Genomic DNA, 21,263 nt, shown 5'->3' with positions numbered 1-21,263 from the left:
TTGTGCGTGAAAATCCCAGTAGATCAGCAGTTTCTGAAATACTCAGACAAGCCCTTCTGGGACCAACAATCATGCCACGTTCAAAGTCACTCAAATCACCTTTCTTCCCCATACTGATGCTCGGTTTGAACTGCAGGAGATTGTCTTGACCATGTCTACATGCCTAAATGCACTGAGTTGCCGCCATGTGATTGGCTGCTTAGAAATTTAGTGTTAACGAGCAGTTGGACAGGTGTACCTAATAAAGTGGCCGGTGAGTGTATAGTCTGATAAAGAATCTATTTATATACATGTTTTAGCCAGAATGATTTGACATTTAAATACGACTTCCCCACGACTTTAAAGTCGCAGGGCAGCCTAAAGCCCACTTCTCTCATTTAGCCATAAAAAAAGAAAAAAACAAAAACAAACAGTCAGTTCAGGTGTTTAATAGAATATCTGAATCAGTAAATTGTCTAAATACCAAACTGAATGATTGTTGTTGTCTACTTCAAAAAAATACTTTAGATTTTAAAATGGAAAAATTTTCTATTTTTTACATATACACTGTATATATATATATATATATATATATATATATATATATATATATATATATATATATATATATATATATATATATATATATATATATTAGTTCAATGTATAACATTGAGGCATAAAAACCTCATTTTATTTCAGTGTTGAATTCTGTTTAAAGTAACAAATTATTATTAAAAATATCTCTGGACCTTTACTGGTTGATGACTTTCTTTGTTTGGATCGCACTGATTTTTAATTGGTTATCCCTGGTATAGATCATTTTAAAACGGCTGCTTTCATGTGCAGAATTTCGGTTCAAGTGTTTGGATATTATTGTGTGTGGTTTAACAATTGTAAATAGGACTAAAAAATTTAAAGAATGAAGGATTAGGAGCAGCGGCTGCGTTTGGATATTTGTTGTAAAACGGTTAAAGTGAAGCAGTAGTTAATCGCTTTGAGACGCGGCTCACGCGCTGCGTGTAGTGATTAGGGCGCATTGCTGAGTAATCACTGATGAAGTTGTGAGGCAGACCGTGCTCCCTCCCTCCCTCTCACTCCGTCTCTCTCTCTCACACTCACACACACAAACCGGCAGAGAGAGAAAGGAGAGGAGGAGGAGGAGAGGAGAAGCGGCGGAGGAGCTACGGTCACTTTCTCACAGGCTTCGGCCGAGCCTGTGTGGTCTCTCCCACGCTGTTGCTAGGGAAATGGATGGCTTGAATGGATCGGTGGTCCGGACGGATCAGTCCTGCTCGCCCCCTCACCTTTACAGCCCGCAGTGTTTCAGCGCGACTTTACGGGGATTGCTGCTAAAAACGTGACGCGTCGGCTTCAGCTCTGCACCAGCCGAGGTAAGGAATTATTGCAACATGGCATCAGTGGATAAAAACAAAACAATAACAATTAGAAAACAAAAACCAACAGAGTCAGAAGATATTTTTAAACGAATACATAAAATTAAGTTAGGTTTTCATAAATAAAAACAGATATAAAAAGGTTTCATTCATCATATCACCTTGAGAAAACCAGCTTTCAGAGAAAAAAGTACAGATATTAAAACTGATGTGAGGACGCTGCAGCTTTAAGTCCACATAGCGATTACAATGCAAATACCCCCACTGCTCCCTCACTCTCCTCACTATGAGGCTGTGTTGAATGTTAGGAGACGAGAACGTTCAGCAGAGTCCAGTGTTTTGATTACTTACTGTCATCCAATGGCAGCAGCACCCCCACCCCACCCCACCATCCTTTGTTTCCACCCATAAAATAAAAGTCTCTAAATGAGATGAGAACTGAGGTATGATGAAATTCGGATCCTCATTTTGTTTTCTCTGCCTACAGTCCAGTGGAGCTGCACCTGGAGAAGTGAGGTGAAGAGAGGCAGCCGGGGAGAGGGCTCGACAGTCTGGCCGGCGCCCCGGGTGGATGCTGCCTTAAGAGAACAACGGCTGAGGCAGCAGCACCGAGTCAAAAAGGAGTATGGCATCCACTCGCATGCAGATATTTGGATTTGTCCTAGCATTGCTGGGCATCATGGGTGCCATGGTGGCCACCCTGCTGCCCAACTGGAAGGTCAGTGCAGATGTGGGCCCCAACATCATCACAGCTATTTCCCAGATGCAGGGGCTGTGGATGGACTGCACCTGGTACAGCACTGGCATGTTCAGCTGCACGCTCAAATATTCCGTGCTTTCCCTTCCTGCGTACTTGCAGACTGCTCGCACCACCATGGTGCTCTGCTGTGTGCTGGCTGCCATGGGCCTCTGCCTTGCTTCTCTAGGACTGAAATGTACTCGATGGGGAGGCGGACGGCGCTCCAAGCGACATGCCGCCATTGCCAGTGGGGGCTGCTTCGTCACTGCTGGCTTTCTGTGTCTGGTGCCTGCTTCTTGGTTTACCAAGGAAGTCATCACAAACTTCTTGGACTCCAGCGTGCCAGAGAGCAATAAGTTTGAGCCTGGGGGTGCTGTGTACGTCGCCTTTGTATCAGCAGGTTTCCTCTTTGTTGGGGGGTCCGTATTCTGCATGTCTTGCTCGGGGAAGAGGCACGGCCCTCAGGACCTGGTTCTGCTTCCTCCACCGGACAAACTGCTCCTCCAACAGCAGCAGCAACAGCTTCTCCAGCAGGAGCTCCAGCACCAGTACTGCTCCCTCTCCCCCTTAGACAACAAGACTGGCTACAGTCTGCAGGACTACGTGTAATAAAAGTAGCAGCTACAGGGAGGCATGCCTGAGGGGGAAAATCATCATGGTTAATGCTGTACATCGGGCTGTGCTCCAAACTGAGGAGGAGAAGCAACGAGAGGAGGGCAACAATTTTGAATTCATTTGTGTCTCCTTTTAGTCTGTTTTGAAAGCACAAGCTGTGGAGGTAAACCTTGAGCAGGAGCTTGGAAAGAAACAGAGCTGATGTGTAAGGAGGCTGGATTCATGCTGCAGGAGTGAAGGACGCTCCCAGATTCTTCATCAGTAAATCAAGAAAAAGCTCCCTGGGGAATGGATTACGCAAAATAAAGAAGCCGAGAGTGTAGATTTCACCCCCTCCTCACCAAAGCTTTGAATAGAAAGAAAATAAGCAATCATTTAGCTGCTATTTACAATCCTTCTTACCGATACCCTCCTCCCTCCCCTTATTTGAGTAAATAGGCAATATAAAACCAGAGAACAGAAGGTAAAACCCCTTCCATAGCAAGCCATTTTATTTATTTAATTTTATACATATCTGCTAGAATGCAACCTTGAATCGATTTAAATTAAAAAGGTGATATTTTTGTTAGTTTCTAGAAGGATGTTGATATTTTTGCCTCTAAAGCATGCTGTGTGGAGCCTGTTTGTGTATTGATACACTGGAATGCCTGGTAGAACGACTGAACCACACAATGCTTGTGCCTGAAAACAAAGCTGTAGAAACATTAACCCTGCTGGAAGTTTTCAAAGACGACTGTCAGGAGGAGACGACGCGGGGCGACGGGGCTGCGTTGAACGAACGAGACGTGCGCTTCGCACGGCAGGTGGAAATATGAGAGGAAGGGAGAGAAATTTAGCAGGAAGCCTGTTCTGTGCTTTAGTAGAGTGGACACTTTCACATCACCCATCCAGACACAATCCACTTGTGTGTATAAGTTGCGGCGTTCCCATTCAACAATCCATTGTGGACATTTACACCCACACCACGCATGCTTTTGTGTGCCATTTCTGTGCACAATAAACATTCAGGGGCTTTTCATGTGTGTTTTTCACTCCCGTCTACTGCCTCTTTACTGCCATGGAGACAGATTTCCCCTTTAAACATCTTTATTATCAGCCAGTCGCAGGAGCTCTTTGAAAAGGGGCATCCTTTCATGCCTTTAACCCCACACCCCACCTTACAGAAGAAATTCTTCCCTGCAACCAATTTTGACCATTCCCTCATTATTAAAACAGAAATTCAATGGTCAAGCATCACAGGAGCATAATTGCAGAAGAAGAGAATGATAGGCTCCTAAGTGGATAGCTGTGCGGCAGACGACTAAAAAAGCTTTGAGTCATTCTCCATATGTGACTTGTTTTTTGAGTGCGTCAGCAGCAGTGCGCATATGTTACCAGTCTTCACCTGGAAAGCTCTGTTTTATACTGCGTCCACTTCATTATCCTACTAACCCCACCATTCCTTGGGTCCCAACCGGTGGCTCCTTTCCCCCTCCCTTTCCGACTCATTCATCCTGGCCTGTTTGTGTCAGCCGTCACATGGATGTGATCCCTGACGAGAGAACGCTGATGCATGCTGAAAGCGTGTCCTCCTCAAACGCACATCCACACCAGGCTCAAATAAACACAACTCTTCTCGCTCGCCCACATCTACCTACTCATGTGACAGTTGGAGCACTACTTTCATGGCTATATTACAAAGAAAGTCTACACTTCGACTCCCAGAGGAGGAATATTGAGTTTGTGCATGAAGCAGGCATGGATGTATAGAACTGCAGTCTCTCCTTTTCTCTCATAAACATGCAGCTTCCTGGGGGAGAGCAGATGGCTGAGCCCAGTCTGCCACCTGCAGGCAGCTGCCAGAAACACCACAGGCGCCTCCGAGGGCACTGCTGGCAAACTTGGTAGCCCTGCAGAGCCAAAACTGGCACGACTCAGAGCTGGCCAGGCACCACTACTGATAAATGCAATAAAACTAGTAAAGAATGTGCCATGTCATCAGCTAATACCGACACATTATGTGTTTGAGAATGTGCCAAATGGTTTCATGATGACAAATTTTAATATTACCTGGAGTTTTTCTTTTGTCCTTTATTTTTCTATGAATTTTACATCTGAAAAATGCTTTATGGGTTTGGGATTTCTTCTGCCAGATTAGATGCTTGTGTACAGTCCTTTGCAGCTTCCGAGGGTTATTTCAAATCCTCATTACTCCTCAAAGCACAGCAGGACTCCAGAGTCTGAGCCCTAAATAAATACATCGTCTCGTAAAAAGTATTCATACCCCTCCTAAATATAATCATAAACTTCTGTGTAATTTATTAGAACAAAAAACAATGTGAGATGTGAAGTTGAAATAAAATGATTTAGGCTTTTCAAATAGGTTGCTTAAAATATCTTAAAGGTTGTGCGAATCTGTATCTCATATTTTGATACCCCTAAATAAAAGCCAGATAACCGTCTTCAGATTTAGTCATTAGAACCAATGTGTGGTTTAATCTCACTATAAATGCTGCTCTTCTGTGAGGTTTTTTGGAGAACGTTCGAATCAAACAGAATCATTAATACGAGGAAAAACACACAGGAATAAAGTTGTTAAGGCTTTTAAAGCCGTGTCAGGTTATACCCCATGGAATAACCAAAGCTTCAAATACGTCAAAGAACACTGTTCACACCATCATGTCAAAATGAAAAGCATTTGAAACAACTGCAAGCGTGCCAAGAATTAGGACACATATGCCTGATCCTCAAAGGTTACAAATAAGAGCTGCTAAATTGCACATGGAGTTGTTTTTAGTACATGCAATAAGCAGCCATGTGGCAGGTGATCTACAAAGATTGCTGCATATTTAATAAATGCAAACCGTTTTGGTTGATTAAAATAAGCAGATTGCATGTTCTACTTTCAGATCGGCTATAAAAGAAAGATGAGGTTCAAAGCCATGGAGATGGAGATAATAATGATAAATATTTACAATAATGATGAAACTATATAATATTTATAGTGCACGTCGTTTTTTATAAACATAGCCCAACATTAATTTCTGACGGCCTGTGTAGATGTTCCTTCTTTATTAATATTATTCTATTGTTGTTATTACATGTACTGAGGATATCTTTTCATCCTCTGGCCTCCTTTGTAGCAACCACGACTGCAGATATTTTTGCCTGTCAGTTGGCACTTGACTTACTAATAATGTGGCAAAAACTGCAGTTGCAGTTGAGTTCCCAATTTGGAAAATGACCTTGCATGTGACCTAATGTTAAATGTTTACATTTCTATATCCTCCACCCATTAATTTGCAGTTTGGTCATTATAATATGATCTGCAAATCAATGACGGCACACGGCAAATTAAATTTGCAGATGCTGTCTGCTTCTTTGTATATTTGCACTGTTGGTGCAAACATGTTTGCAACTGTTTTAAGACACGCAAACCCTCTGAAGATCAGGCCCAAAGACACTTAGTCCAACCAGCTGGGGAAGGAAAGCATTCGAGCTGCACAGTTATGAAACATCGCTGCAATATCATTATGCACAATATAACAATTGAATGGATGCAATAATTTAGTTTTGATATGGGCTGCGTATTGATTTGTTTTCAATTCAAGATTTAATATCAATTATTTTCATGCAATCCATGAAAAGACATCCATAAAAACACATTTTTAGCTGTTAGCAGAATTACAGGACTGTTAAGTTATGCAAAATATTGATTCTAGTTTTATATTTTTGTTTAGCAGCAAATAAAAGTAATGATAGTTAACGGCGGCCATAAGGACAGAGGAAAACATTTTTAGAAAAAGGATCTTTGTTTAAATAAATTAATATGAGTTTGAAAATCCTTTTTTTTTTTTTTTTTTTTAGACACAGCTCTTATTATAATCAATATTTTTTTAAATAATATTTACCAATAGCTGCCCATAACTTCTTCTGTTTTCCTACCAAGCATTAATTTAAAAAGCAGCCATCAGGTTCATGGTAATGGAGGAGCTGTAGAAATCCACAGCTCAGCTGGGAAAATCTGAAAATGTTAGTCATGCGTTCAATAAAGCCATTCTAAGGTTGTTCAGCAGTTGTAACGCACTGTGTATGAGATTTTTCCAAATCTAATTTGTTTTGTAACCACGTACGTTATTTTATCACAATGTCCAATAATGCATAGAAATTTGAATGAGCTCATGGGGTATGAATTTTGTTTTTCGAGGAAACTTAAGGCAGAAAAATGATGGTCTGTAAAAACTGTACACAAGTGTCTGATTTTACAGGATTTTTTTATTTATTTAATTGATTGGAGGATTTTTTTTATCCTTCAGACTGTTTCAGTCAAAGATAAAAACACCATTTTCACACCATATCTTCTTTATAAGAAGACTACTCAGTGCACTTTTAATTTGTGTTACTATTTAAAGGCAGTTTGGTTCAAATAAACAAGCATTCCAGCCTCTCTGGACCAGTACGAACACATAGCATAAGTGGGCACTCTGGACAGAAGAAAAGTGAGCAATTTCTGCCTGATGGAGTACAGCAGGGAAATACCAGCTAGAGATTTCTCTTTTTCAGTGGCTCTGCAGCTTAATCATCAGCACGCAATTTTATTTGCTTATAAAGAGCCAGAGTGCAATGTGACTAGGTCTTTAAAGTCTACAAGTTACAGCTCTTCTGCGTATACTGTACCGAGATGTTGGATTTATTTGATACCTGCAGCTTAGTTTTGTGAATGCGTTAGCACTACTTACTTTGCTGGAACATATTTGTGATGATGAGCAGTTCACAAGTTCTGATACAGTTGTCTTAATGTGCTTGTGCAAGTAGTTCTATTTTTTACCAATAAAACTATTTTGTGAAAGCAGCTTTGGTGCCATTTGTGTTTTTTGATCATAAGGTTTCAGCTTCTGTGCCAAAAGATTAACATCAAACAGGAAGCCGGTTTTACATCAAAACATTACTGCACTATAAATTTAACTGAAAAGGACATTGATAAAATTTAACTGTGGGCAGGGTTTCCTTATTATTCTCCAAAGGCTTTCCGTTTACTGCTTGGTTAAAAATGATGGCATTAGCTAATACAAGAGTGAAACAATTACACACAACCCCCCTCGGAGTTGGAGGGAATGGCTATTATCTGGACCGACTGCTTAATCGGACCAAAGTAATGAGTTTACTGAAAACATAAGCTATGTTGGGGGGAAAGAAACAACAACTTACTCTGTGTACTGCATAATTACTCCATGGGTAACTGACTTTACAAAGTGCTAGTAAAACTGTTATGCAGGCAGCGGCTACAACTTTGTCAGTATATATTGTATAAATGAATTTGAAACTTTATAGCATGATTTACAAGAAAAAACAGGAGTGACACTTAAAAAGAAAATGTTCAAGAACTGATCGAAAACTTAACATTTATTTTTCATAGCTAATCAGCAGAGACTTCACCATTTTTCCGAATTTAAAACTCAAGAGTTAGTAAATTGAATCTTAGTATTCAATTCCCTTATATTTATTTGTATTTTATTGTATCAAGAAATAAATGTATTTTTTAAGGATTTTCATTGGGAGATGCCCTAATGGAATCCTAGGGTTCTGGGTTTGAGTCCCACAGACTGCCACTCTGGGTCTTTGAGTAAGACCCTTAACCCCCAATAGCTCCCAGGACGTCCCACGATGGCAGCCCGCTGTTCCCAAGGGGATGGGTTAAATGCAGAGGTAGATTTCTCGTAAAGTTCAATTAATTAACAAAAATCTGCACGACTAATAACAATAAAGTGTGTGTATTGTGGCCTGTTACACACACAATGTGAGTTACAAATGTGTCAACAGTGCTTAACGTTTGCATACACCCGCTCTAAGGTAATAACAGTATCTCTAAGGAGCTGCAGAGACCAAAAGCTGAGGTGGGAGAAAGTCTGACAAGGAAACTAATCCCTAGCCACAAATGTGGCTTAGGCAGAAACATGCCAAAGACAAAAGCTCCTAGATGAGAGGTTTTCCACAAGCCAAGCAGAGAACAAGCAAATGTGAGAAAAGCTGCTCTGGTCAGATGTGGAAAAAAACATCTGATTCTTATGGAAGTGCTTCTAAGTACAATGAAAAGAATAGTTCTCATTGAAATCTACTTTAAAATGTAGCAACAAAGGTTGTGTTAAAAATTAATAAAGCGAGGAAAAAAAAGGGGTAATTTTTAAACCAATTTAACTGGATATCATCAAGTAATATGGGTCAAAATTCTGTTGCCATATTTCAGAGTAATAACAATAAAGACTGGTCTAAACATAAGAGGAAGAGCTACTAAATTATTATTACTTCTGATAGTTAAAGCGTATAACAGAGGCTGCTTTAGACATGCAGACTTAGAACTTTAATTCCTGCAGCCTGAAAACTTCACATGGAGTTAATACTAAATTAGTTTGAATGTAGTGTTGATTGGAGTCTCCTCATTAGTCACCAAGTGAGAAAATACCATGGATTATTAAAAGGATCTTTTTCTCATGCATCCACTCCGCATGCTTATGCAACAAGGCTGTGCATCATACATCCGCTCTTCTCTTGGGGAAGTGCTCATAGGATCTTTTCTATGTGTATATAACCTACATTTCCCATCAAAGGATTCCCCCCACAGTTTTCACTAGGAAAGATTTGGGAAGTTAGCTTTGGACAAAAGTGAGAGGGAAGATGAGCGCTGGTGTGTTTTAGGCAGGGACTACTTAAGCCGGGCATACAATGTACAATTTTTTCAATCGTTGCATGCAGCTACAGCTCACACAATATGACGAAACCACAGGGTTTAAGTGTTCAAAGCTCACAATGCATGTTCTCACACTGTGCGATCCATCGCTCTGATGCGATCTACCTGCTCACACTGTACGTCTAAAAACCACATCGGACTCAGCTCTGCAGTGAGATGCTGCTACCTGGAGTCGTCTAACTGGAAGCCAAACGAATAGAAAAGGAATATGAAGCTCACTAGTGAAACACGCAGCAATTTTTGTAATTTTGTCCTGAAAGCAGGAGGAGAAAGTAGAAGAATCCTTGTTTGCGCATGACCACTGAGCGATTTTCCCACGACCACCTTACGACGACCGACTGAATTTCAAAAACATTTTTTCCCCGACCTTACATTTCTTGATGGGGAGGTGGTCGTGAGAGGTCCCTCGTTACCCCCTGTAGGGGCTAAGCTGACGCTTAAAGCCACTGGAGTGTTTTTAAATCAGAATCTTACGGTTGACGTGCATTTGCCAGGGTGAGGTGGTAAACAGGAAGTGTCCAGACGCTGTTCTTGCAGTAAAAAACTGATTTATTCCCATTGTTGCTTGCTTACGAAAACAAAAAATGATAAAAACGGCCATCTGAGGGGTTGACAGTGTTTCCCGGCCAAGCGGTCAAAACGGATTTGCCTTTTCCGATGAAGCACACGCCCATACACACATCATTTCCTTCCTTTTTTAAGTGTTTATACATACTGGCTTCTACACCCCCTGTACACTACATGACGCCCGGTCAGGCTGAAAGTCGGCCTGATCAAAAAATTCTTGCACGACTGGAAGATCGGCCCGAAAAGGGCAAAAAAAATCGAACAGTGTATGCCCGGCTTTATACCTTCAACATTACCGTCAACATTGTTAAAGTCATAAGGAAGTGGCTGTTCCAACTGTTGCATTTCCGAAATCTCCCGAGTGTTGCCCCACTTTACATGAGTGAATAAAGTAAATGCGATTGGTCGATGATCAAGGGGGCGGGATTGTTGTGGTGGAAGGTTCGCAAGCAAGTTTGATTGTGGCCGGTTTTCTCGGAAGCATCTTGCTAACCAGTTAGCAACTTAGTGTTAGTATGTTTCCAATGGGAAATTACTGATAAAGAGTATATTTATATACATGTTTAAGCCAGAATGTTTTGACATTTAAATATGATCACCCTATGACTTTAATGCTTTCATAATTTGGTGACCTTTCTGACTTAGTCAAGTATTTTGCCTTTAGGCTGACAGAAGCAAGTTAGAACACACCCTTATTCCAACAAATAAATTGATTACTAATGGCAGCACAGGGTTAACACCCCCAATGTGCACCTTTTTTGTACTGTGATGCGGTTATGGTCCAAAAGATTCATACTGGAGATATAAAAGCCGCCATCGATGCAGGGTGGGGAAATGACCTTTCTTTATCATGGCAGACCTGTTGTAGTTCTGACGTTCATGCGAATCAGCTGGAATAATAGCAACGACCTTGGCTGAGCAGTAAACTGCTGACAAAGGCAGTAAAAAGCTACCGAGATGACAAGAGCAGAGCTTGTAGGAAAACAATACAGGCTGATAGTTCAAAGAAGAACTTTCAATATCTCCGCTATGAGCCCAGGGCAGCGAGTTTGGCAGTAAGGATTTCTGCAGGATGCAGGTGGAAGAGGCTAAAAGCTTGAAGGGTGTAGAAGCTTTGCTACTTTCTAATCAATATTTGGTTCAACAAAAGGATAATGCACTGCCCTTTATACGTTTATTATATAAACCTCATCAAAGTTCCTACCAATCCCACTCATCCTTAGTCCATCCTAACATGTAGAAATAATGGATTTCATTACTTAAATGTAGTTTCAATATGAGGGTTCAGCTAAATCTTTCAAAGGTTTTTCACCATTTTGAGAATGTATTTTGGTTCCTTGTTGGTGAAGAGATGTGAAATTTGGAGACACATCTCTGCTTCATAGTTTTGATGTGTTTTAAAGTAAAAGTCCTGTCACATTCAGAATTCAAACTTCTGAAAGTACTTTTTTTTTTTCTGAAGTCACGGTGCGGTATCGGCTGTTGATCAAGTCCCAGTGCTGTATCTGGTGTTTGTCACGACGCACTATTATCCAAGTCATCTTGAAAACATTCTTCTTCCAAATGTTGGCTAAATATTACGTGTTTTTTCTCTGGCCAGAAGTTTAATGACAAATCATCCCTCTTCAAGTTGGCAATCCAACAACAAATCTGTTAGTGGACAATCAGGAATCGGAAAGGTGAAATAACCATTTTTTTTCCCCTTTTACTCGATGTATTTCAGCATCTAACTGCCATGAACGTGGGCATTGTCAGTTTAACTATAGCTCTGGTGAATTTCAATGGTGAAATCCTCTGGAAATCTTCAATAATTGTTGCTGGTTGCAGATGTGTCTGGTAGTTCCCACTGATTTTGCTTATAAAGCAGGGCGAATGGCGCTAGGTTTACCACACCGTGATGTCATAGCCGGAAGATTTCAGGAGTGAGGTGTTACTATATTTGGGCAAAAATGGCCGCTCCCAGACTCAGTGATCGAAATGAAAATTATTGCTTTCATTTTTTTACTGATTAATGCTAAATTCATCAAATCACCGCGAACATATTAGTTTTAGGTATAGATAATGATCCATTGATTATTCCTTGCTGACCGGACTTTCTTTAAAGCAATGACCTGAAGTGGTAGGTTCCAAAGTAGAAGGCCACGTGCCTGAGAGTTATCCCAACTCTGAATCTGAGGCCATGGAGTCTTGCTCTGACACAGGCTCGGACTGGGAAAGATTTTCGGCCCAGACATTTTTTTCAATCTGCACCGGCCCATTTATGGACCCCAATCACACATACTAGGTCTACAACGTAAGCCAGAGTGTTGTAAAAACACCAACATAAAACATTACAATATAGAGGCACACAGGCAGTTCATCGAGAATGGAAACATGAAACCTTAGCGGTGTGTAAAAATACACTGCGAGTCTAGGTGGCATGTGGGCAATGAAATGGAATAATGTAAACAGATGCATAACCCCATCATGCATCACAACATATTTTTGCAAAATATTCGAACATAAATTCGCCAAATATAAAAGGAACATCGTAGTTTGGTTTAAAGAAAGCATTTTAGTTTCATTATAATTTAGTTTGTTGCAAGGATTTTACAGTTTGTGCATGACAAGGAAGGGCTGAATATACTGCATGCATCATTTAGGTAGTTAACGTTGTATTACTTCTGGAGCTCCTTCAGTTATTTACTGTCACAGGTAGGTGCTTCGGCTGGAGAGTAAGTGTTGGGGCCGGTATGATTTAGGGTGGGCCGCCCTCGCACGCAGAAATTAGGACCGGCCCACCGGGGAAATGCCTGGTATTACAGATTACCAGTCCAAGCCTGCTCTGACAAAAGTTAGCTGCTTTCTTTGGGTTTTGAATTAGTGTTAGCTTCAAGGTTTGTTATTTTAGTTTCTAAATTAAAGATCAAGGATCCAGACACAAACAGCTAAAATGAGAGAGGATGGCTAAATGCAACTCAGTGCAACACCCCTGAATTGGCAGGAGGCGTTTGAGGCTGTTTAATTTAACATCCATCATACCCACTATAAGGAGAAGGATAAAGTGTTGGTAGTCTGTTTTTTTATTATGTGATGAGCATGCCTCCTGGACACAAACCTCTGGAGGTTTTTCGGGCTTATTCCAGTAAGAGTAAATCCCATAACATCCCACAATTTGCTGGAAGGAATACATCTCCCTTGTCTGAGAAAACCTTGGGGTCCAACAAAAGGAGCTGCAGAATGCAGAATTAATGACTTAATTTCTTAACAATGTTTTAAAGCACTGATGCTTGTCTGCATCTTTAAAATAATTCTCCACATACCTGCATGATCAATAATGAAACAGAGCTTAATTTCCTAAATCGAGAACCAACCCTGAGCAAACTGCATGGTTCATTAGGAGAAGAGTCTCAGGAGAGGTCATAAACCAGCACTGCCAACCTTTGCATTTTGTTTCCTAAGAGATATAGAGGAGAAGTATTTTTAGGTCTACTTTACCCTTGGCCTGTAACGTTTTGAGACCCAGTCCCAGCATCAAATGCTGCTGAACTTTTAACTTTTAGCCCTTTAAATTGTTCATCTCATTGTATTTTTCAATAACGCATTTTTTTGCACAAATGCCATTTTGCACTGAACCACTGCAACTTGCACACTGTCTCTTATCCTCTGCACTGTTCACACTTTGACCACTGCTGCACTTTTTGTATTTTTCTATAACTCGTGCCATTGTGAAATATCAATGCAACGTTCATAAGCTGTATGTAACGCAATTTCGTTCTGTATGCACCCTGTGCATACAAAATGACAAATAAAGAAGTCTAAGTCTAAGTCTAAGTATTTTCCCCTCTGGCAGTAGTTATTGAAATATCTTCCCTTCACAGTCTAGATACACATTTGACCCCATTTACGAGATATGAATAGAGGTAAATGAACAGTAAGAAGTGTGGCAGGAAGTGAAAAAGCAGTCTAGTTCCTCAATGATATTTTTCACCTCTGTTCTTTCTGCCAGTGGGCTGCATAAGGTCATGGAGAAGAGATCCATCACTGTGACAGGGTTTTACTGGCCTGAGTTAGAAGGGCTCAAAAATGTTAAAACATTTTCTCCAATTTGAAATATCGATTCTTTTAAAAAGAAAAATAAACAGTCTACTAAAATTAAAGCTGGAGATCCACATGCAGGTCTCTGCAGAGCTTAACTCATCTTCAATTGTATTATAGATACTCAATGCAGCATTACCAAATCCAATTTAGGCTCAGCTCATCTGGCTCGTGCTCTTGGTAAACGACCGCGTACAAGGCGAACACCTGTAGGGCTCTCCTCTCGTTAGCTTGTGGGTGACGGCTGATGCAGCCATTACTCAGAGCGGGCGCAGACAACCATCTGCTGGAGGTACGCCTCACTTTCCCTTCAGATCCATCTCAGTCACCAATCCGTCTTCTGCTGTTCTGTACTGGTGTGGATGAACAACCCTCTTTCTGAATTCGTTTTATCACACTAATCACATCCAAGTTTTTTTTCCTTCCCCTTAATTCTTTTAACTCATGCAGTGCAGTCATAAATCTTAAACTTTTTCCACATTTTGTCATTTTAAAACCATAAACATAAGATCTGTATCATTAGGCTTAATCTGAAAAGTGGATACTTAAGTTGAAGAAACAATGTTTTCTCCTATAAATAGTCAGATGAGACCAAAATAAAACTCTCTGACTTGCACACAAAATGTACATAAAATTCTGCCTCAAGCCATTTGACAAGTTAGGTTCAAACCAATTCACTCCTTCCTGCAGGCAATTAAAATAGGTTTGTGTCCTTGGAGAGTCTAATCTGCGTGTGAAATTCAGAGGTCTAGGACGCCTCTTTCAATACAGCCTAGAGCTTGGAACTTCTAACTCAGTGTTCTGAATTTAGAAGATTCAGAACATTTAGATAAAGAGCAAAACATCTTCAACAACAAGAACTGATGTCCAGTTGTTTCATTTTTTTTTTTACTTTTTTGGATTCATCTTGTACTGGATGACTGAGGACCTTTACCAAAGTTTTCAGATAAGAACTTACACAACTCATCACCCTGAACACACATTTGAAAGGTGAAACATGATGGCGGCAGCAACATCAGGCTGATAGGAGGCTTTTCTAGCGCAGGGATAGTGAATCTGGTTATATATAAGAGAAAAACTGGAGCTTTATACTGGATAAAGAACTTCGCTGAGGCTACAAAAGACCTGAGATTACAGGTTTCTGGCCGATCACCGATTCCCCATCTTAACAAAGCCTGACATGGTGATTCTCATTTTCACCGATGCATATTTCTTTATACAACTATCCATGTGAGTTGTTATAAAAATCACAAAATATTTCAATCTTATCTTACTGTAAAAAACAATTATTGCCCATGGAACTATAAAGATGTCTGAAATAACTGCTCTTAAATATAAATTAAAGTTTAAGGCATTGACAGCGAGTGGGGCGTGGGAGCTGGCTCGGAGCTTGTTTGCCTGGCAGTGTGTTTCCTGGACGGAGCCCCGTGTGGAGCTGATTGACAAGTTCCTTTGTATCTCTGCTTCTTTCAGTAATGTCTGCTTCTGTCTCCTTGAACCCAAGTCGGCCTCGGCAGATGGCCGCTCACACTGAGCATGGTCCTGCTGGGGGTTTCGTCCTGTTTTTAGGGAGATTTTCATCTCCATTGTCGCTATAAGCATGTTTGGTGTGAGGGATTGCATTTGAGTCAATGAGTCTGTACAATCAACTGGTTTTGAATTGTCTCTGTAAAGTGCCTTAAGATGACGTGTTGTGAATTGGCGCTATATAAATAAACTAAATTGAATTGCTTTTCCGACCTTTAAAGAGGTAGATCAGATTGGTGGAAGAGACTGGTTTCATATCTTGGTAGCATCTGATCACCGATCTCCCAAAACTATGAAAATTGAGGCCGACTGATCAGCCAGCCGATAAATCAGTACACCCCTACCTGAGATTGAGACATAAGTTCTACCTGTAGGACAACGACCATAAAAACACAGATGCCATCTATTAAATGTCACTAAACTTTTATTTTGTATGGAAACACTGGGCAAAGAATTTCTAAAGCCAAGTTCACACCGAACTTGATTTGAGCATAATTTTTTATGCTTGTACACATTAAGGTTAGACGTCCAGTAAAGTGTGTACAGATGCATATGATACATGTGATGCTCCTGCGTTCAATGGCAGAGTTTCTGTGCAATATTTGGTCTGATGAGTGATTAAAGGAATTATGATATGTTTTTGGTAAGCTTCATTGTCTGTGCAGTCAGTTAATCAAGAAAACGATTCTTCCTTAAAATATTTTTTCGCTGCCGGAGCTGCTCAGACCCTCACATACTGGTGGTGTACCGTCACTGGGAATCTAGAAGCAGCTGTCCAAGGGTAGGTCGCCTCTTGTAGGTTTAACAGGAGGTTTTCCCCTACAGTTCATGGCGGCTGGAAGTAGACTTTAGCTTTTTTCAGGTATGTGGTACAATTTGCAAGCATCAGCATGTTTTGCTAGCAGAATTTGATATTTTAAGTTATTTTAGGTGTTGATAAACTGTTTCAGAGGAGTGATCATAGTGCTCTGCATCACCAGCGCTGTCTCTCTCTCCCTGCCAGCTCCCGGATCAGCTTCTCTGATTGGTTGTTGTGGCACGTCAAGCAGAAAAAATTTATTTTTCCAAATCCAGCATCTGCTGCTTGTAAAGCGTGTTAAGCGACTAAGATGCTCAGAAGCTCATGAGGCACTGCTTTAGCTGCGTCAAGATGTGCTGCTCCTGCTGCTCAAGAAGCGCTGCAGGACATTTTGATGCGCATCAACCATAGACTTTGCATGTAAACTGGCTGCTTCTGCTGCTCGAATTGCATATGGTGTGAATGTAGCATAGTTGTTTTCCTGTAAATAGATGTGTAAAGCTTTTATTTAGGGGTGTTAGGGTAAATGGGACAAAGTACCAATGTACTTTGAAGTTTAGCTATTTATCTTTTGTGGTGAAATGTTTGCTTTCCGATTAACCACTCAACTGTTCTTAGTGTACCGTGCCTTTAAGAGAGGTCTTAGCCCCCATGACCCTTTATCTTGTACCGCATGACAATGTTCTAGGCTAATGCATCAAATCCTCATGAAATATGTTGAAGATTGTGGATGCACCACAATAAAATGGGGAAATCCTTTGCTAGGCAATGAGAAGGGTTTATTGGCTTATTTAAGGTTTATGATTTCATACAATATCTTGCTTTCTTTCTCACCTTCTTCAATGAATACCAATCTGCACAGTATTTAGCCCTAGAGACAGCAGGTTTATGTAACAGATTATCTAATTTGAAGATTTTCATTTAGCAGACATACCTTTATTTTCCAATTCTGCCACCATGCAAAGCAGCCAGGGAATGCATTTACAAAAAGGCTTATTGAGACAAAATCAAATCTTTCCTGAAGGACGATTCTGCAGGGCCAGACTTTTACACTCAAAATGAAGATGCCTTGTGGCAGTATGCACTCAATAAGTTCTTAATATCTGACACTAAAACAAATAAGACATGATGAATTAAGTCACATCTAAAAAGTAACTTTACCCCTAAAAAAAAGTTCAGACATAAGCAGATAAAGTTAAGGGATGTGAACTAAATACATTGGCTGAGAATTTAGAACAAGTAGAATGACTTATGAGAAGAAGGAGGTTTGATTTTGTGACAGAGCACATCCTCAAGACCCTTTAAACAACACTTAGTTGCTTCCTGGAACATGTTAAAAAATCTTTATTTTGCTTATTGTGACATAAAAAGAGCACTGCACTATAAGCGACAGGGACAAACGGACAGGATAAGGGTCTATCTCCTAAGCCCTTATTAATTAGGAATCTATGAGCCGCCGATGTAGAATAGATCCAACGTTTATCCTCTCATTAGGTCGTACCTGACCGCTTCTCTACGTTCTAATCAGCTGGCCAATCAAACATCTGTCCTCCTTCCCTCCTTCAGCTCAGGCTATTTTTTCCCTCTAGGCTGAGCCATTTGGTAGCCATTTAAGTAACTTTTTATGACTCATTGTTGGTTTGATTACACCGTTCTTAACCACTTACTAATTTCTTTAAATACACCTCTATGAGCACAAGTATAACATGCAACAATCTGTGAGCCACTCTTTAAAGAATTGTGCTGCTGAATGCAGGATAGTAGATAAGCTACTGAAGAACCAAGCAAAGGAAAAAAAATCTAAAAATGCATATGCAATTAGATAACTTGGGACCTGATCTTGAAATTCCAAATAATAAACTGCACATTCAATTTACTTCTTGGATATACAATAAATGGCTGCATTGTGGGTAATCTACAGAGATAGCTACAGAAAATGCAAAACGATTTGGTTCCCCCCTTAAAGGTGCTGTAGGAGATCTTGGAAAAACAGTTTCAGCAAGCGATATTTTTGAACATACACAACCATGCACAAGCATCCCCCGACCCCGGCCGCCGGAGTTCCCGGACCGGTTGCATGCCCGGTCCGGTCCAATCAGCAGCCATTTGGCAGTTTGTGAGCAGTATTAAACTAAAGACTAGTTTCAAAGCCATGGAGATGGAGGTAGGAATGAGGATTATTTTTCAGTAGCAGCTTCAGGTGTCCTCTTCCAGAGAGGAGGATGGATTTTCCAGAGCTGAGACTTAGGGTTTCAGGATTCATGGTGCGATGCCTATGGGGAGGAGCCAGTGTCTGTGGCTTGGAATGGCTCTTGCCCGCCTGCTCAAAAGTCCAGCCTGCACCTTTCTAGTGCTTTCTACCGGTAGTGTGCTGCCGCCTGCCTGTTGGACAGATGCTAGGAAATGTTCCTGCCCTATGGGCTGTTATGCAAAAGCCAGGAGCACAGCAATAACCTGTAAATGCTAGCAGTGTGACTGGTACATTGGGCTTTTCTTCCAGGGTTGCAGAACAAACACATAGGCTACAACACAGTTTTCTTTCATTAGAATAACAGAGGAGCAACAAGGTCACAGAGGCTGGGGTAGCTCCACATTCTGCCAGCCTCAGGGCAGCCAACACCCACGGCCTGCAGAATGTGTCTGCTGGCATGCCTGGAGCCTATTTGGGGAGTTGATGCTCCTTCGCCAGGACATGGCAAAAAGTATCTGGGGAATCAGGGAAGGAGTGGGCCTCTTTGCCTCAAGGTACACAGCCCACTATCCTCTCTGGTTCTCCCTGATGGACAGAGCCAGTCTGCTTGATGCGGCGTGGCTGGCTTCACCTTAATGTCTTAAGGTCAACTCTTCTAAGGGTTCTAAGGTTCTGGCCTTATCAGTTCACTTCTTGGAACGTGTAATGTTGTTCCATAAACCAGGCAGGACATGTTTACTGTTCTCAATATTCAACATAATTACTTTGGTGTGTGGCAGTAAACAATACAGAGCTATAGGACACCAAAGAATTATACGACATGCTGTAATATTAAAGAGGAGGCTTGGGTGCCATTGAGAGGACTATAATATTAGAAACTGCATTTAGAGGAGGAAGTCTCTTCTTAAAAAAGTCATAATCTGGTCTAATATCAATTTGACCAAAAACCATTGAAACATTTAGTGGAAATAGAGGAAGGGGTCTGGCAAAAACTGGCTATTGCAAGCATGCATGCATAGTAAACACATCAGAGCAGAGTCAAACTTATATTCTTTTAAATAGACATTTCTTAGAGATCATAAGAACTGGGCTTTCATCTGTGGAGCTTAAGGGCCGTTATTAACATTTTAGCAGTTTGCATAAAAAATAAAAAAGCAAACTGGCTGCAAAAAACATTCTTAAAAGGAACCCAGACCAAGTTTGTTTTTCTTTATCCTCAACAAAAACTATAACCGAAACAGAAAAATAGAAATAAGTAGGAAAGCACTGCATGATCACCCATTACATTAATACAAATAGTACTTGAGCTCCTTTGCCTTAGTCAATTAGTGCATATATATATATATATATATATATATATATATATATATATATATATATATATATATATATATATATATATATATATATATATATATATATATATATATATATATATATATATATATATATATATTTATGAACTACTCCTTTCATTGTATAGTATCTTTGTCTGAAGTTCACTGTCCTGGAAAGTAAACCTAGTCACTTGCACTCTCCAGAAGAGCTGGAACATTTTTTTGTATTTTCTTTTTCCTAAGGCCCATTTCACGGGTTTATTGTATTTTTTGTAAATCCTTCCATTAGTTGAAAGGTAATAACTGACTTTCATTTGTTTATTTTAATAGACCATTATCTATTATCTATAATTACTTGTCAGATTGAAGTTATTTCTGTGCCCAAAGTGATTTTTTCTTTGATCAATGATGGGTACCAACATTTTGTATATGTTCAACTGTATGGATAAAGTTTAGTAGCACGACTCCGAATTAAAAGAGAAGTCCGGACTTTAAGGAATAATCAATGGATCATTATTTATACCTAAAACTAATACGCTTACGGTGATTTAATGAATGTAGCGTTAATCAGAAAAAAAATTAAAACAATAAGTTTCGTCTCGATCACTGTGTGATCGAGACGGAGCGGCCATTTTTTCCCCTAATATAGTAACACCTCACTCTTGACATCTGTGCGGTAAGCCCAGCGCCATTCTCCCCGCTTTACAGGCAAAATCTATGGGAACTATTAGACACATCTGCAATCAACAATTATTGAAGATTTCCAAAGGACTTAACCATTGAAATTCACCAGAGCTATAGTTAAACTGACAATGCCCACGTGCATGGCAGCTGGATGTTGTAATACATTGGGTAAAAGTGAAAAAGAAATTTGTTATTTAGCCTTTCTGATTCATGATCCTCCACGGATGGGTTCATCGTTGGATTGCCATCGAACTTCTGGCCATAGAAAAAACATGTAATATGTAGCCAACATTTGGAAGAAGAATGTTTTCAAGATGACATTGATAATAGCGCGTTGTGACAAACACCAGATACAGCACTGGGACTTGATCAACAGCCAATACCGCACTGTGACGTCACAAACCTGTAGGTGGCAGCAGTGCTCTTTGACAAACATGGCTGCCTCCAGTTAAAGCACATTCAAATGAAAATTACTCTGAATTAAAAACACACATCATTTATTGAACAGTATGTAATGATTTCATATTTAAAGTACTTTCAGAAGTTTGAATTCTGAATCTCACCAGACTTTTCCCTTAAACATCTCCTCAACCTTCTACGCAACCTGTAATCTGTGTTCCTGTTTTC

General features: G+C 40.3%; 2 protein-coding genes across 2 annotated transcripts in view; one reads left to right on the top strand and one right to left on the bottom strand.

Annotated features, from left to right (window-relative positions):
* The window catches only part of tfb1m (transcription factor B1, mitochondrial), a 54,670-nt gene that overhangs the window by 21,478 nt on the left and 11,929 nt on the right, over positions 1-21,263 (bottom strand). The gene's annotated exons all lie outside the window — the stretch shown is intronic.
* Positions 1,068-6,792, top strand: LOC119774196 (claudin-20). Its single transcript, XM_038271593.1, has 2 exons — positions 1,068-1,373; positions 1,864-6,792. The coding sequence occupies exon 2, from the start codon at positions 2,002-2,004 to the stop codon at positions 2,722-2,724; it is 723 nt and encodes a 240-aa protein (XP_038127521.1). The 5' UTR covers positions 1,068-1,373; positions 1,864-2,001; the 3' UTR covers positions 2,725-6,792.

Source organism: Cyprinodon tularosa, unplaced genomic scaffold (genome assembly GCF_016077235.1).
Source record: "Cyprinodon tularosa strain WSP-4 unplaced genomic scaffold, ASM1607723v1 ctg80, whole genome shotgun sequence".
NCBI classification, from domain to species: Eukaryota; Metazoa; Chordata; class Actinopteri; order Cyprinodontiformes; family Cyprinodontidae; genus Cyprinodon; species Cyprinodon tularosa.
Note: the sequence above shows the minus strand (reverse complement) of the source record. Positions and strands in the feature narration are given on the sequence as shown.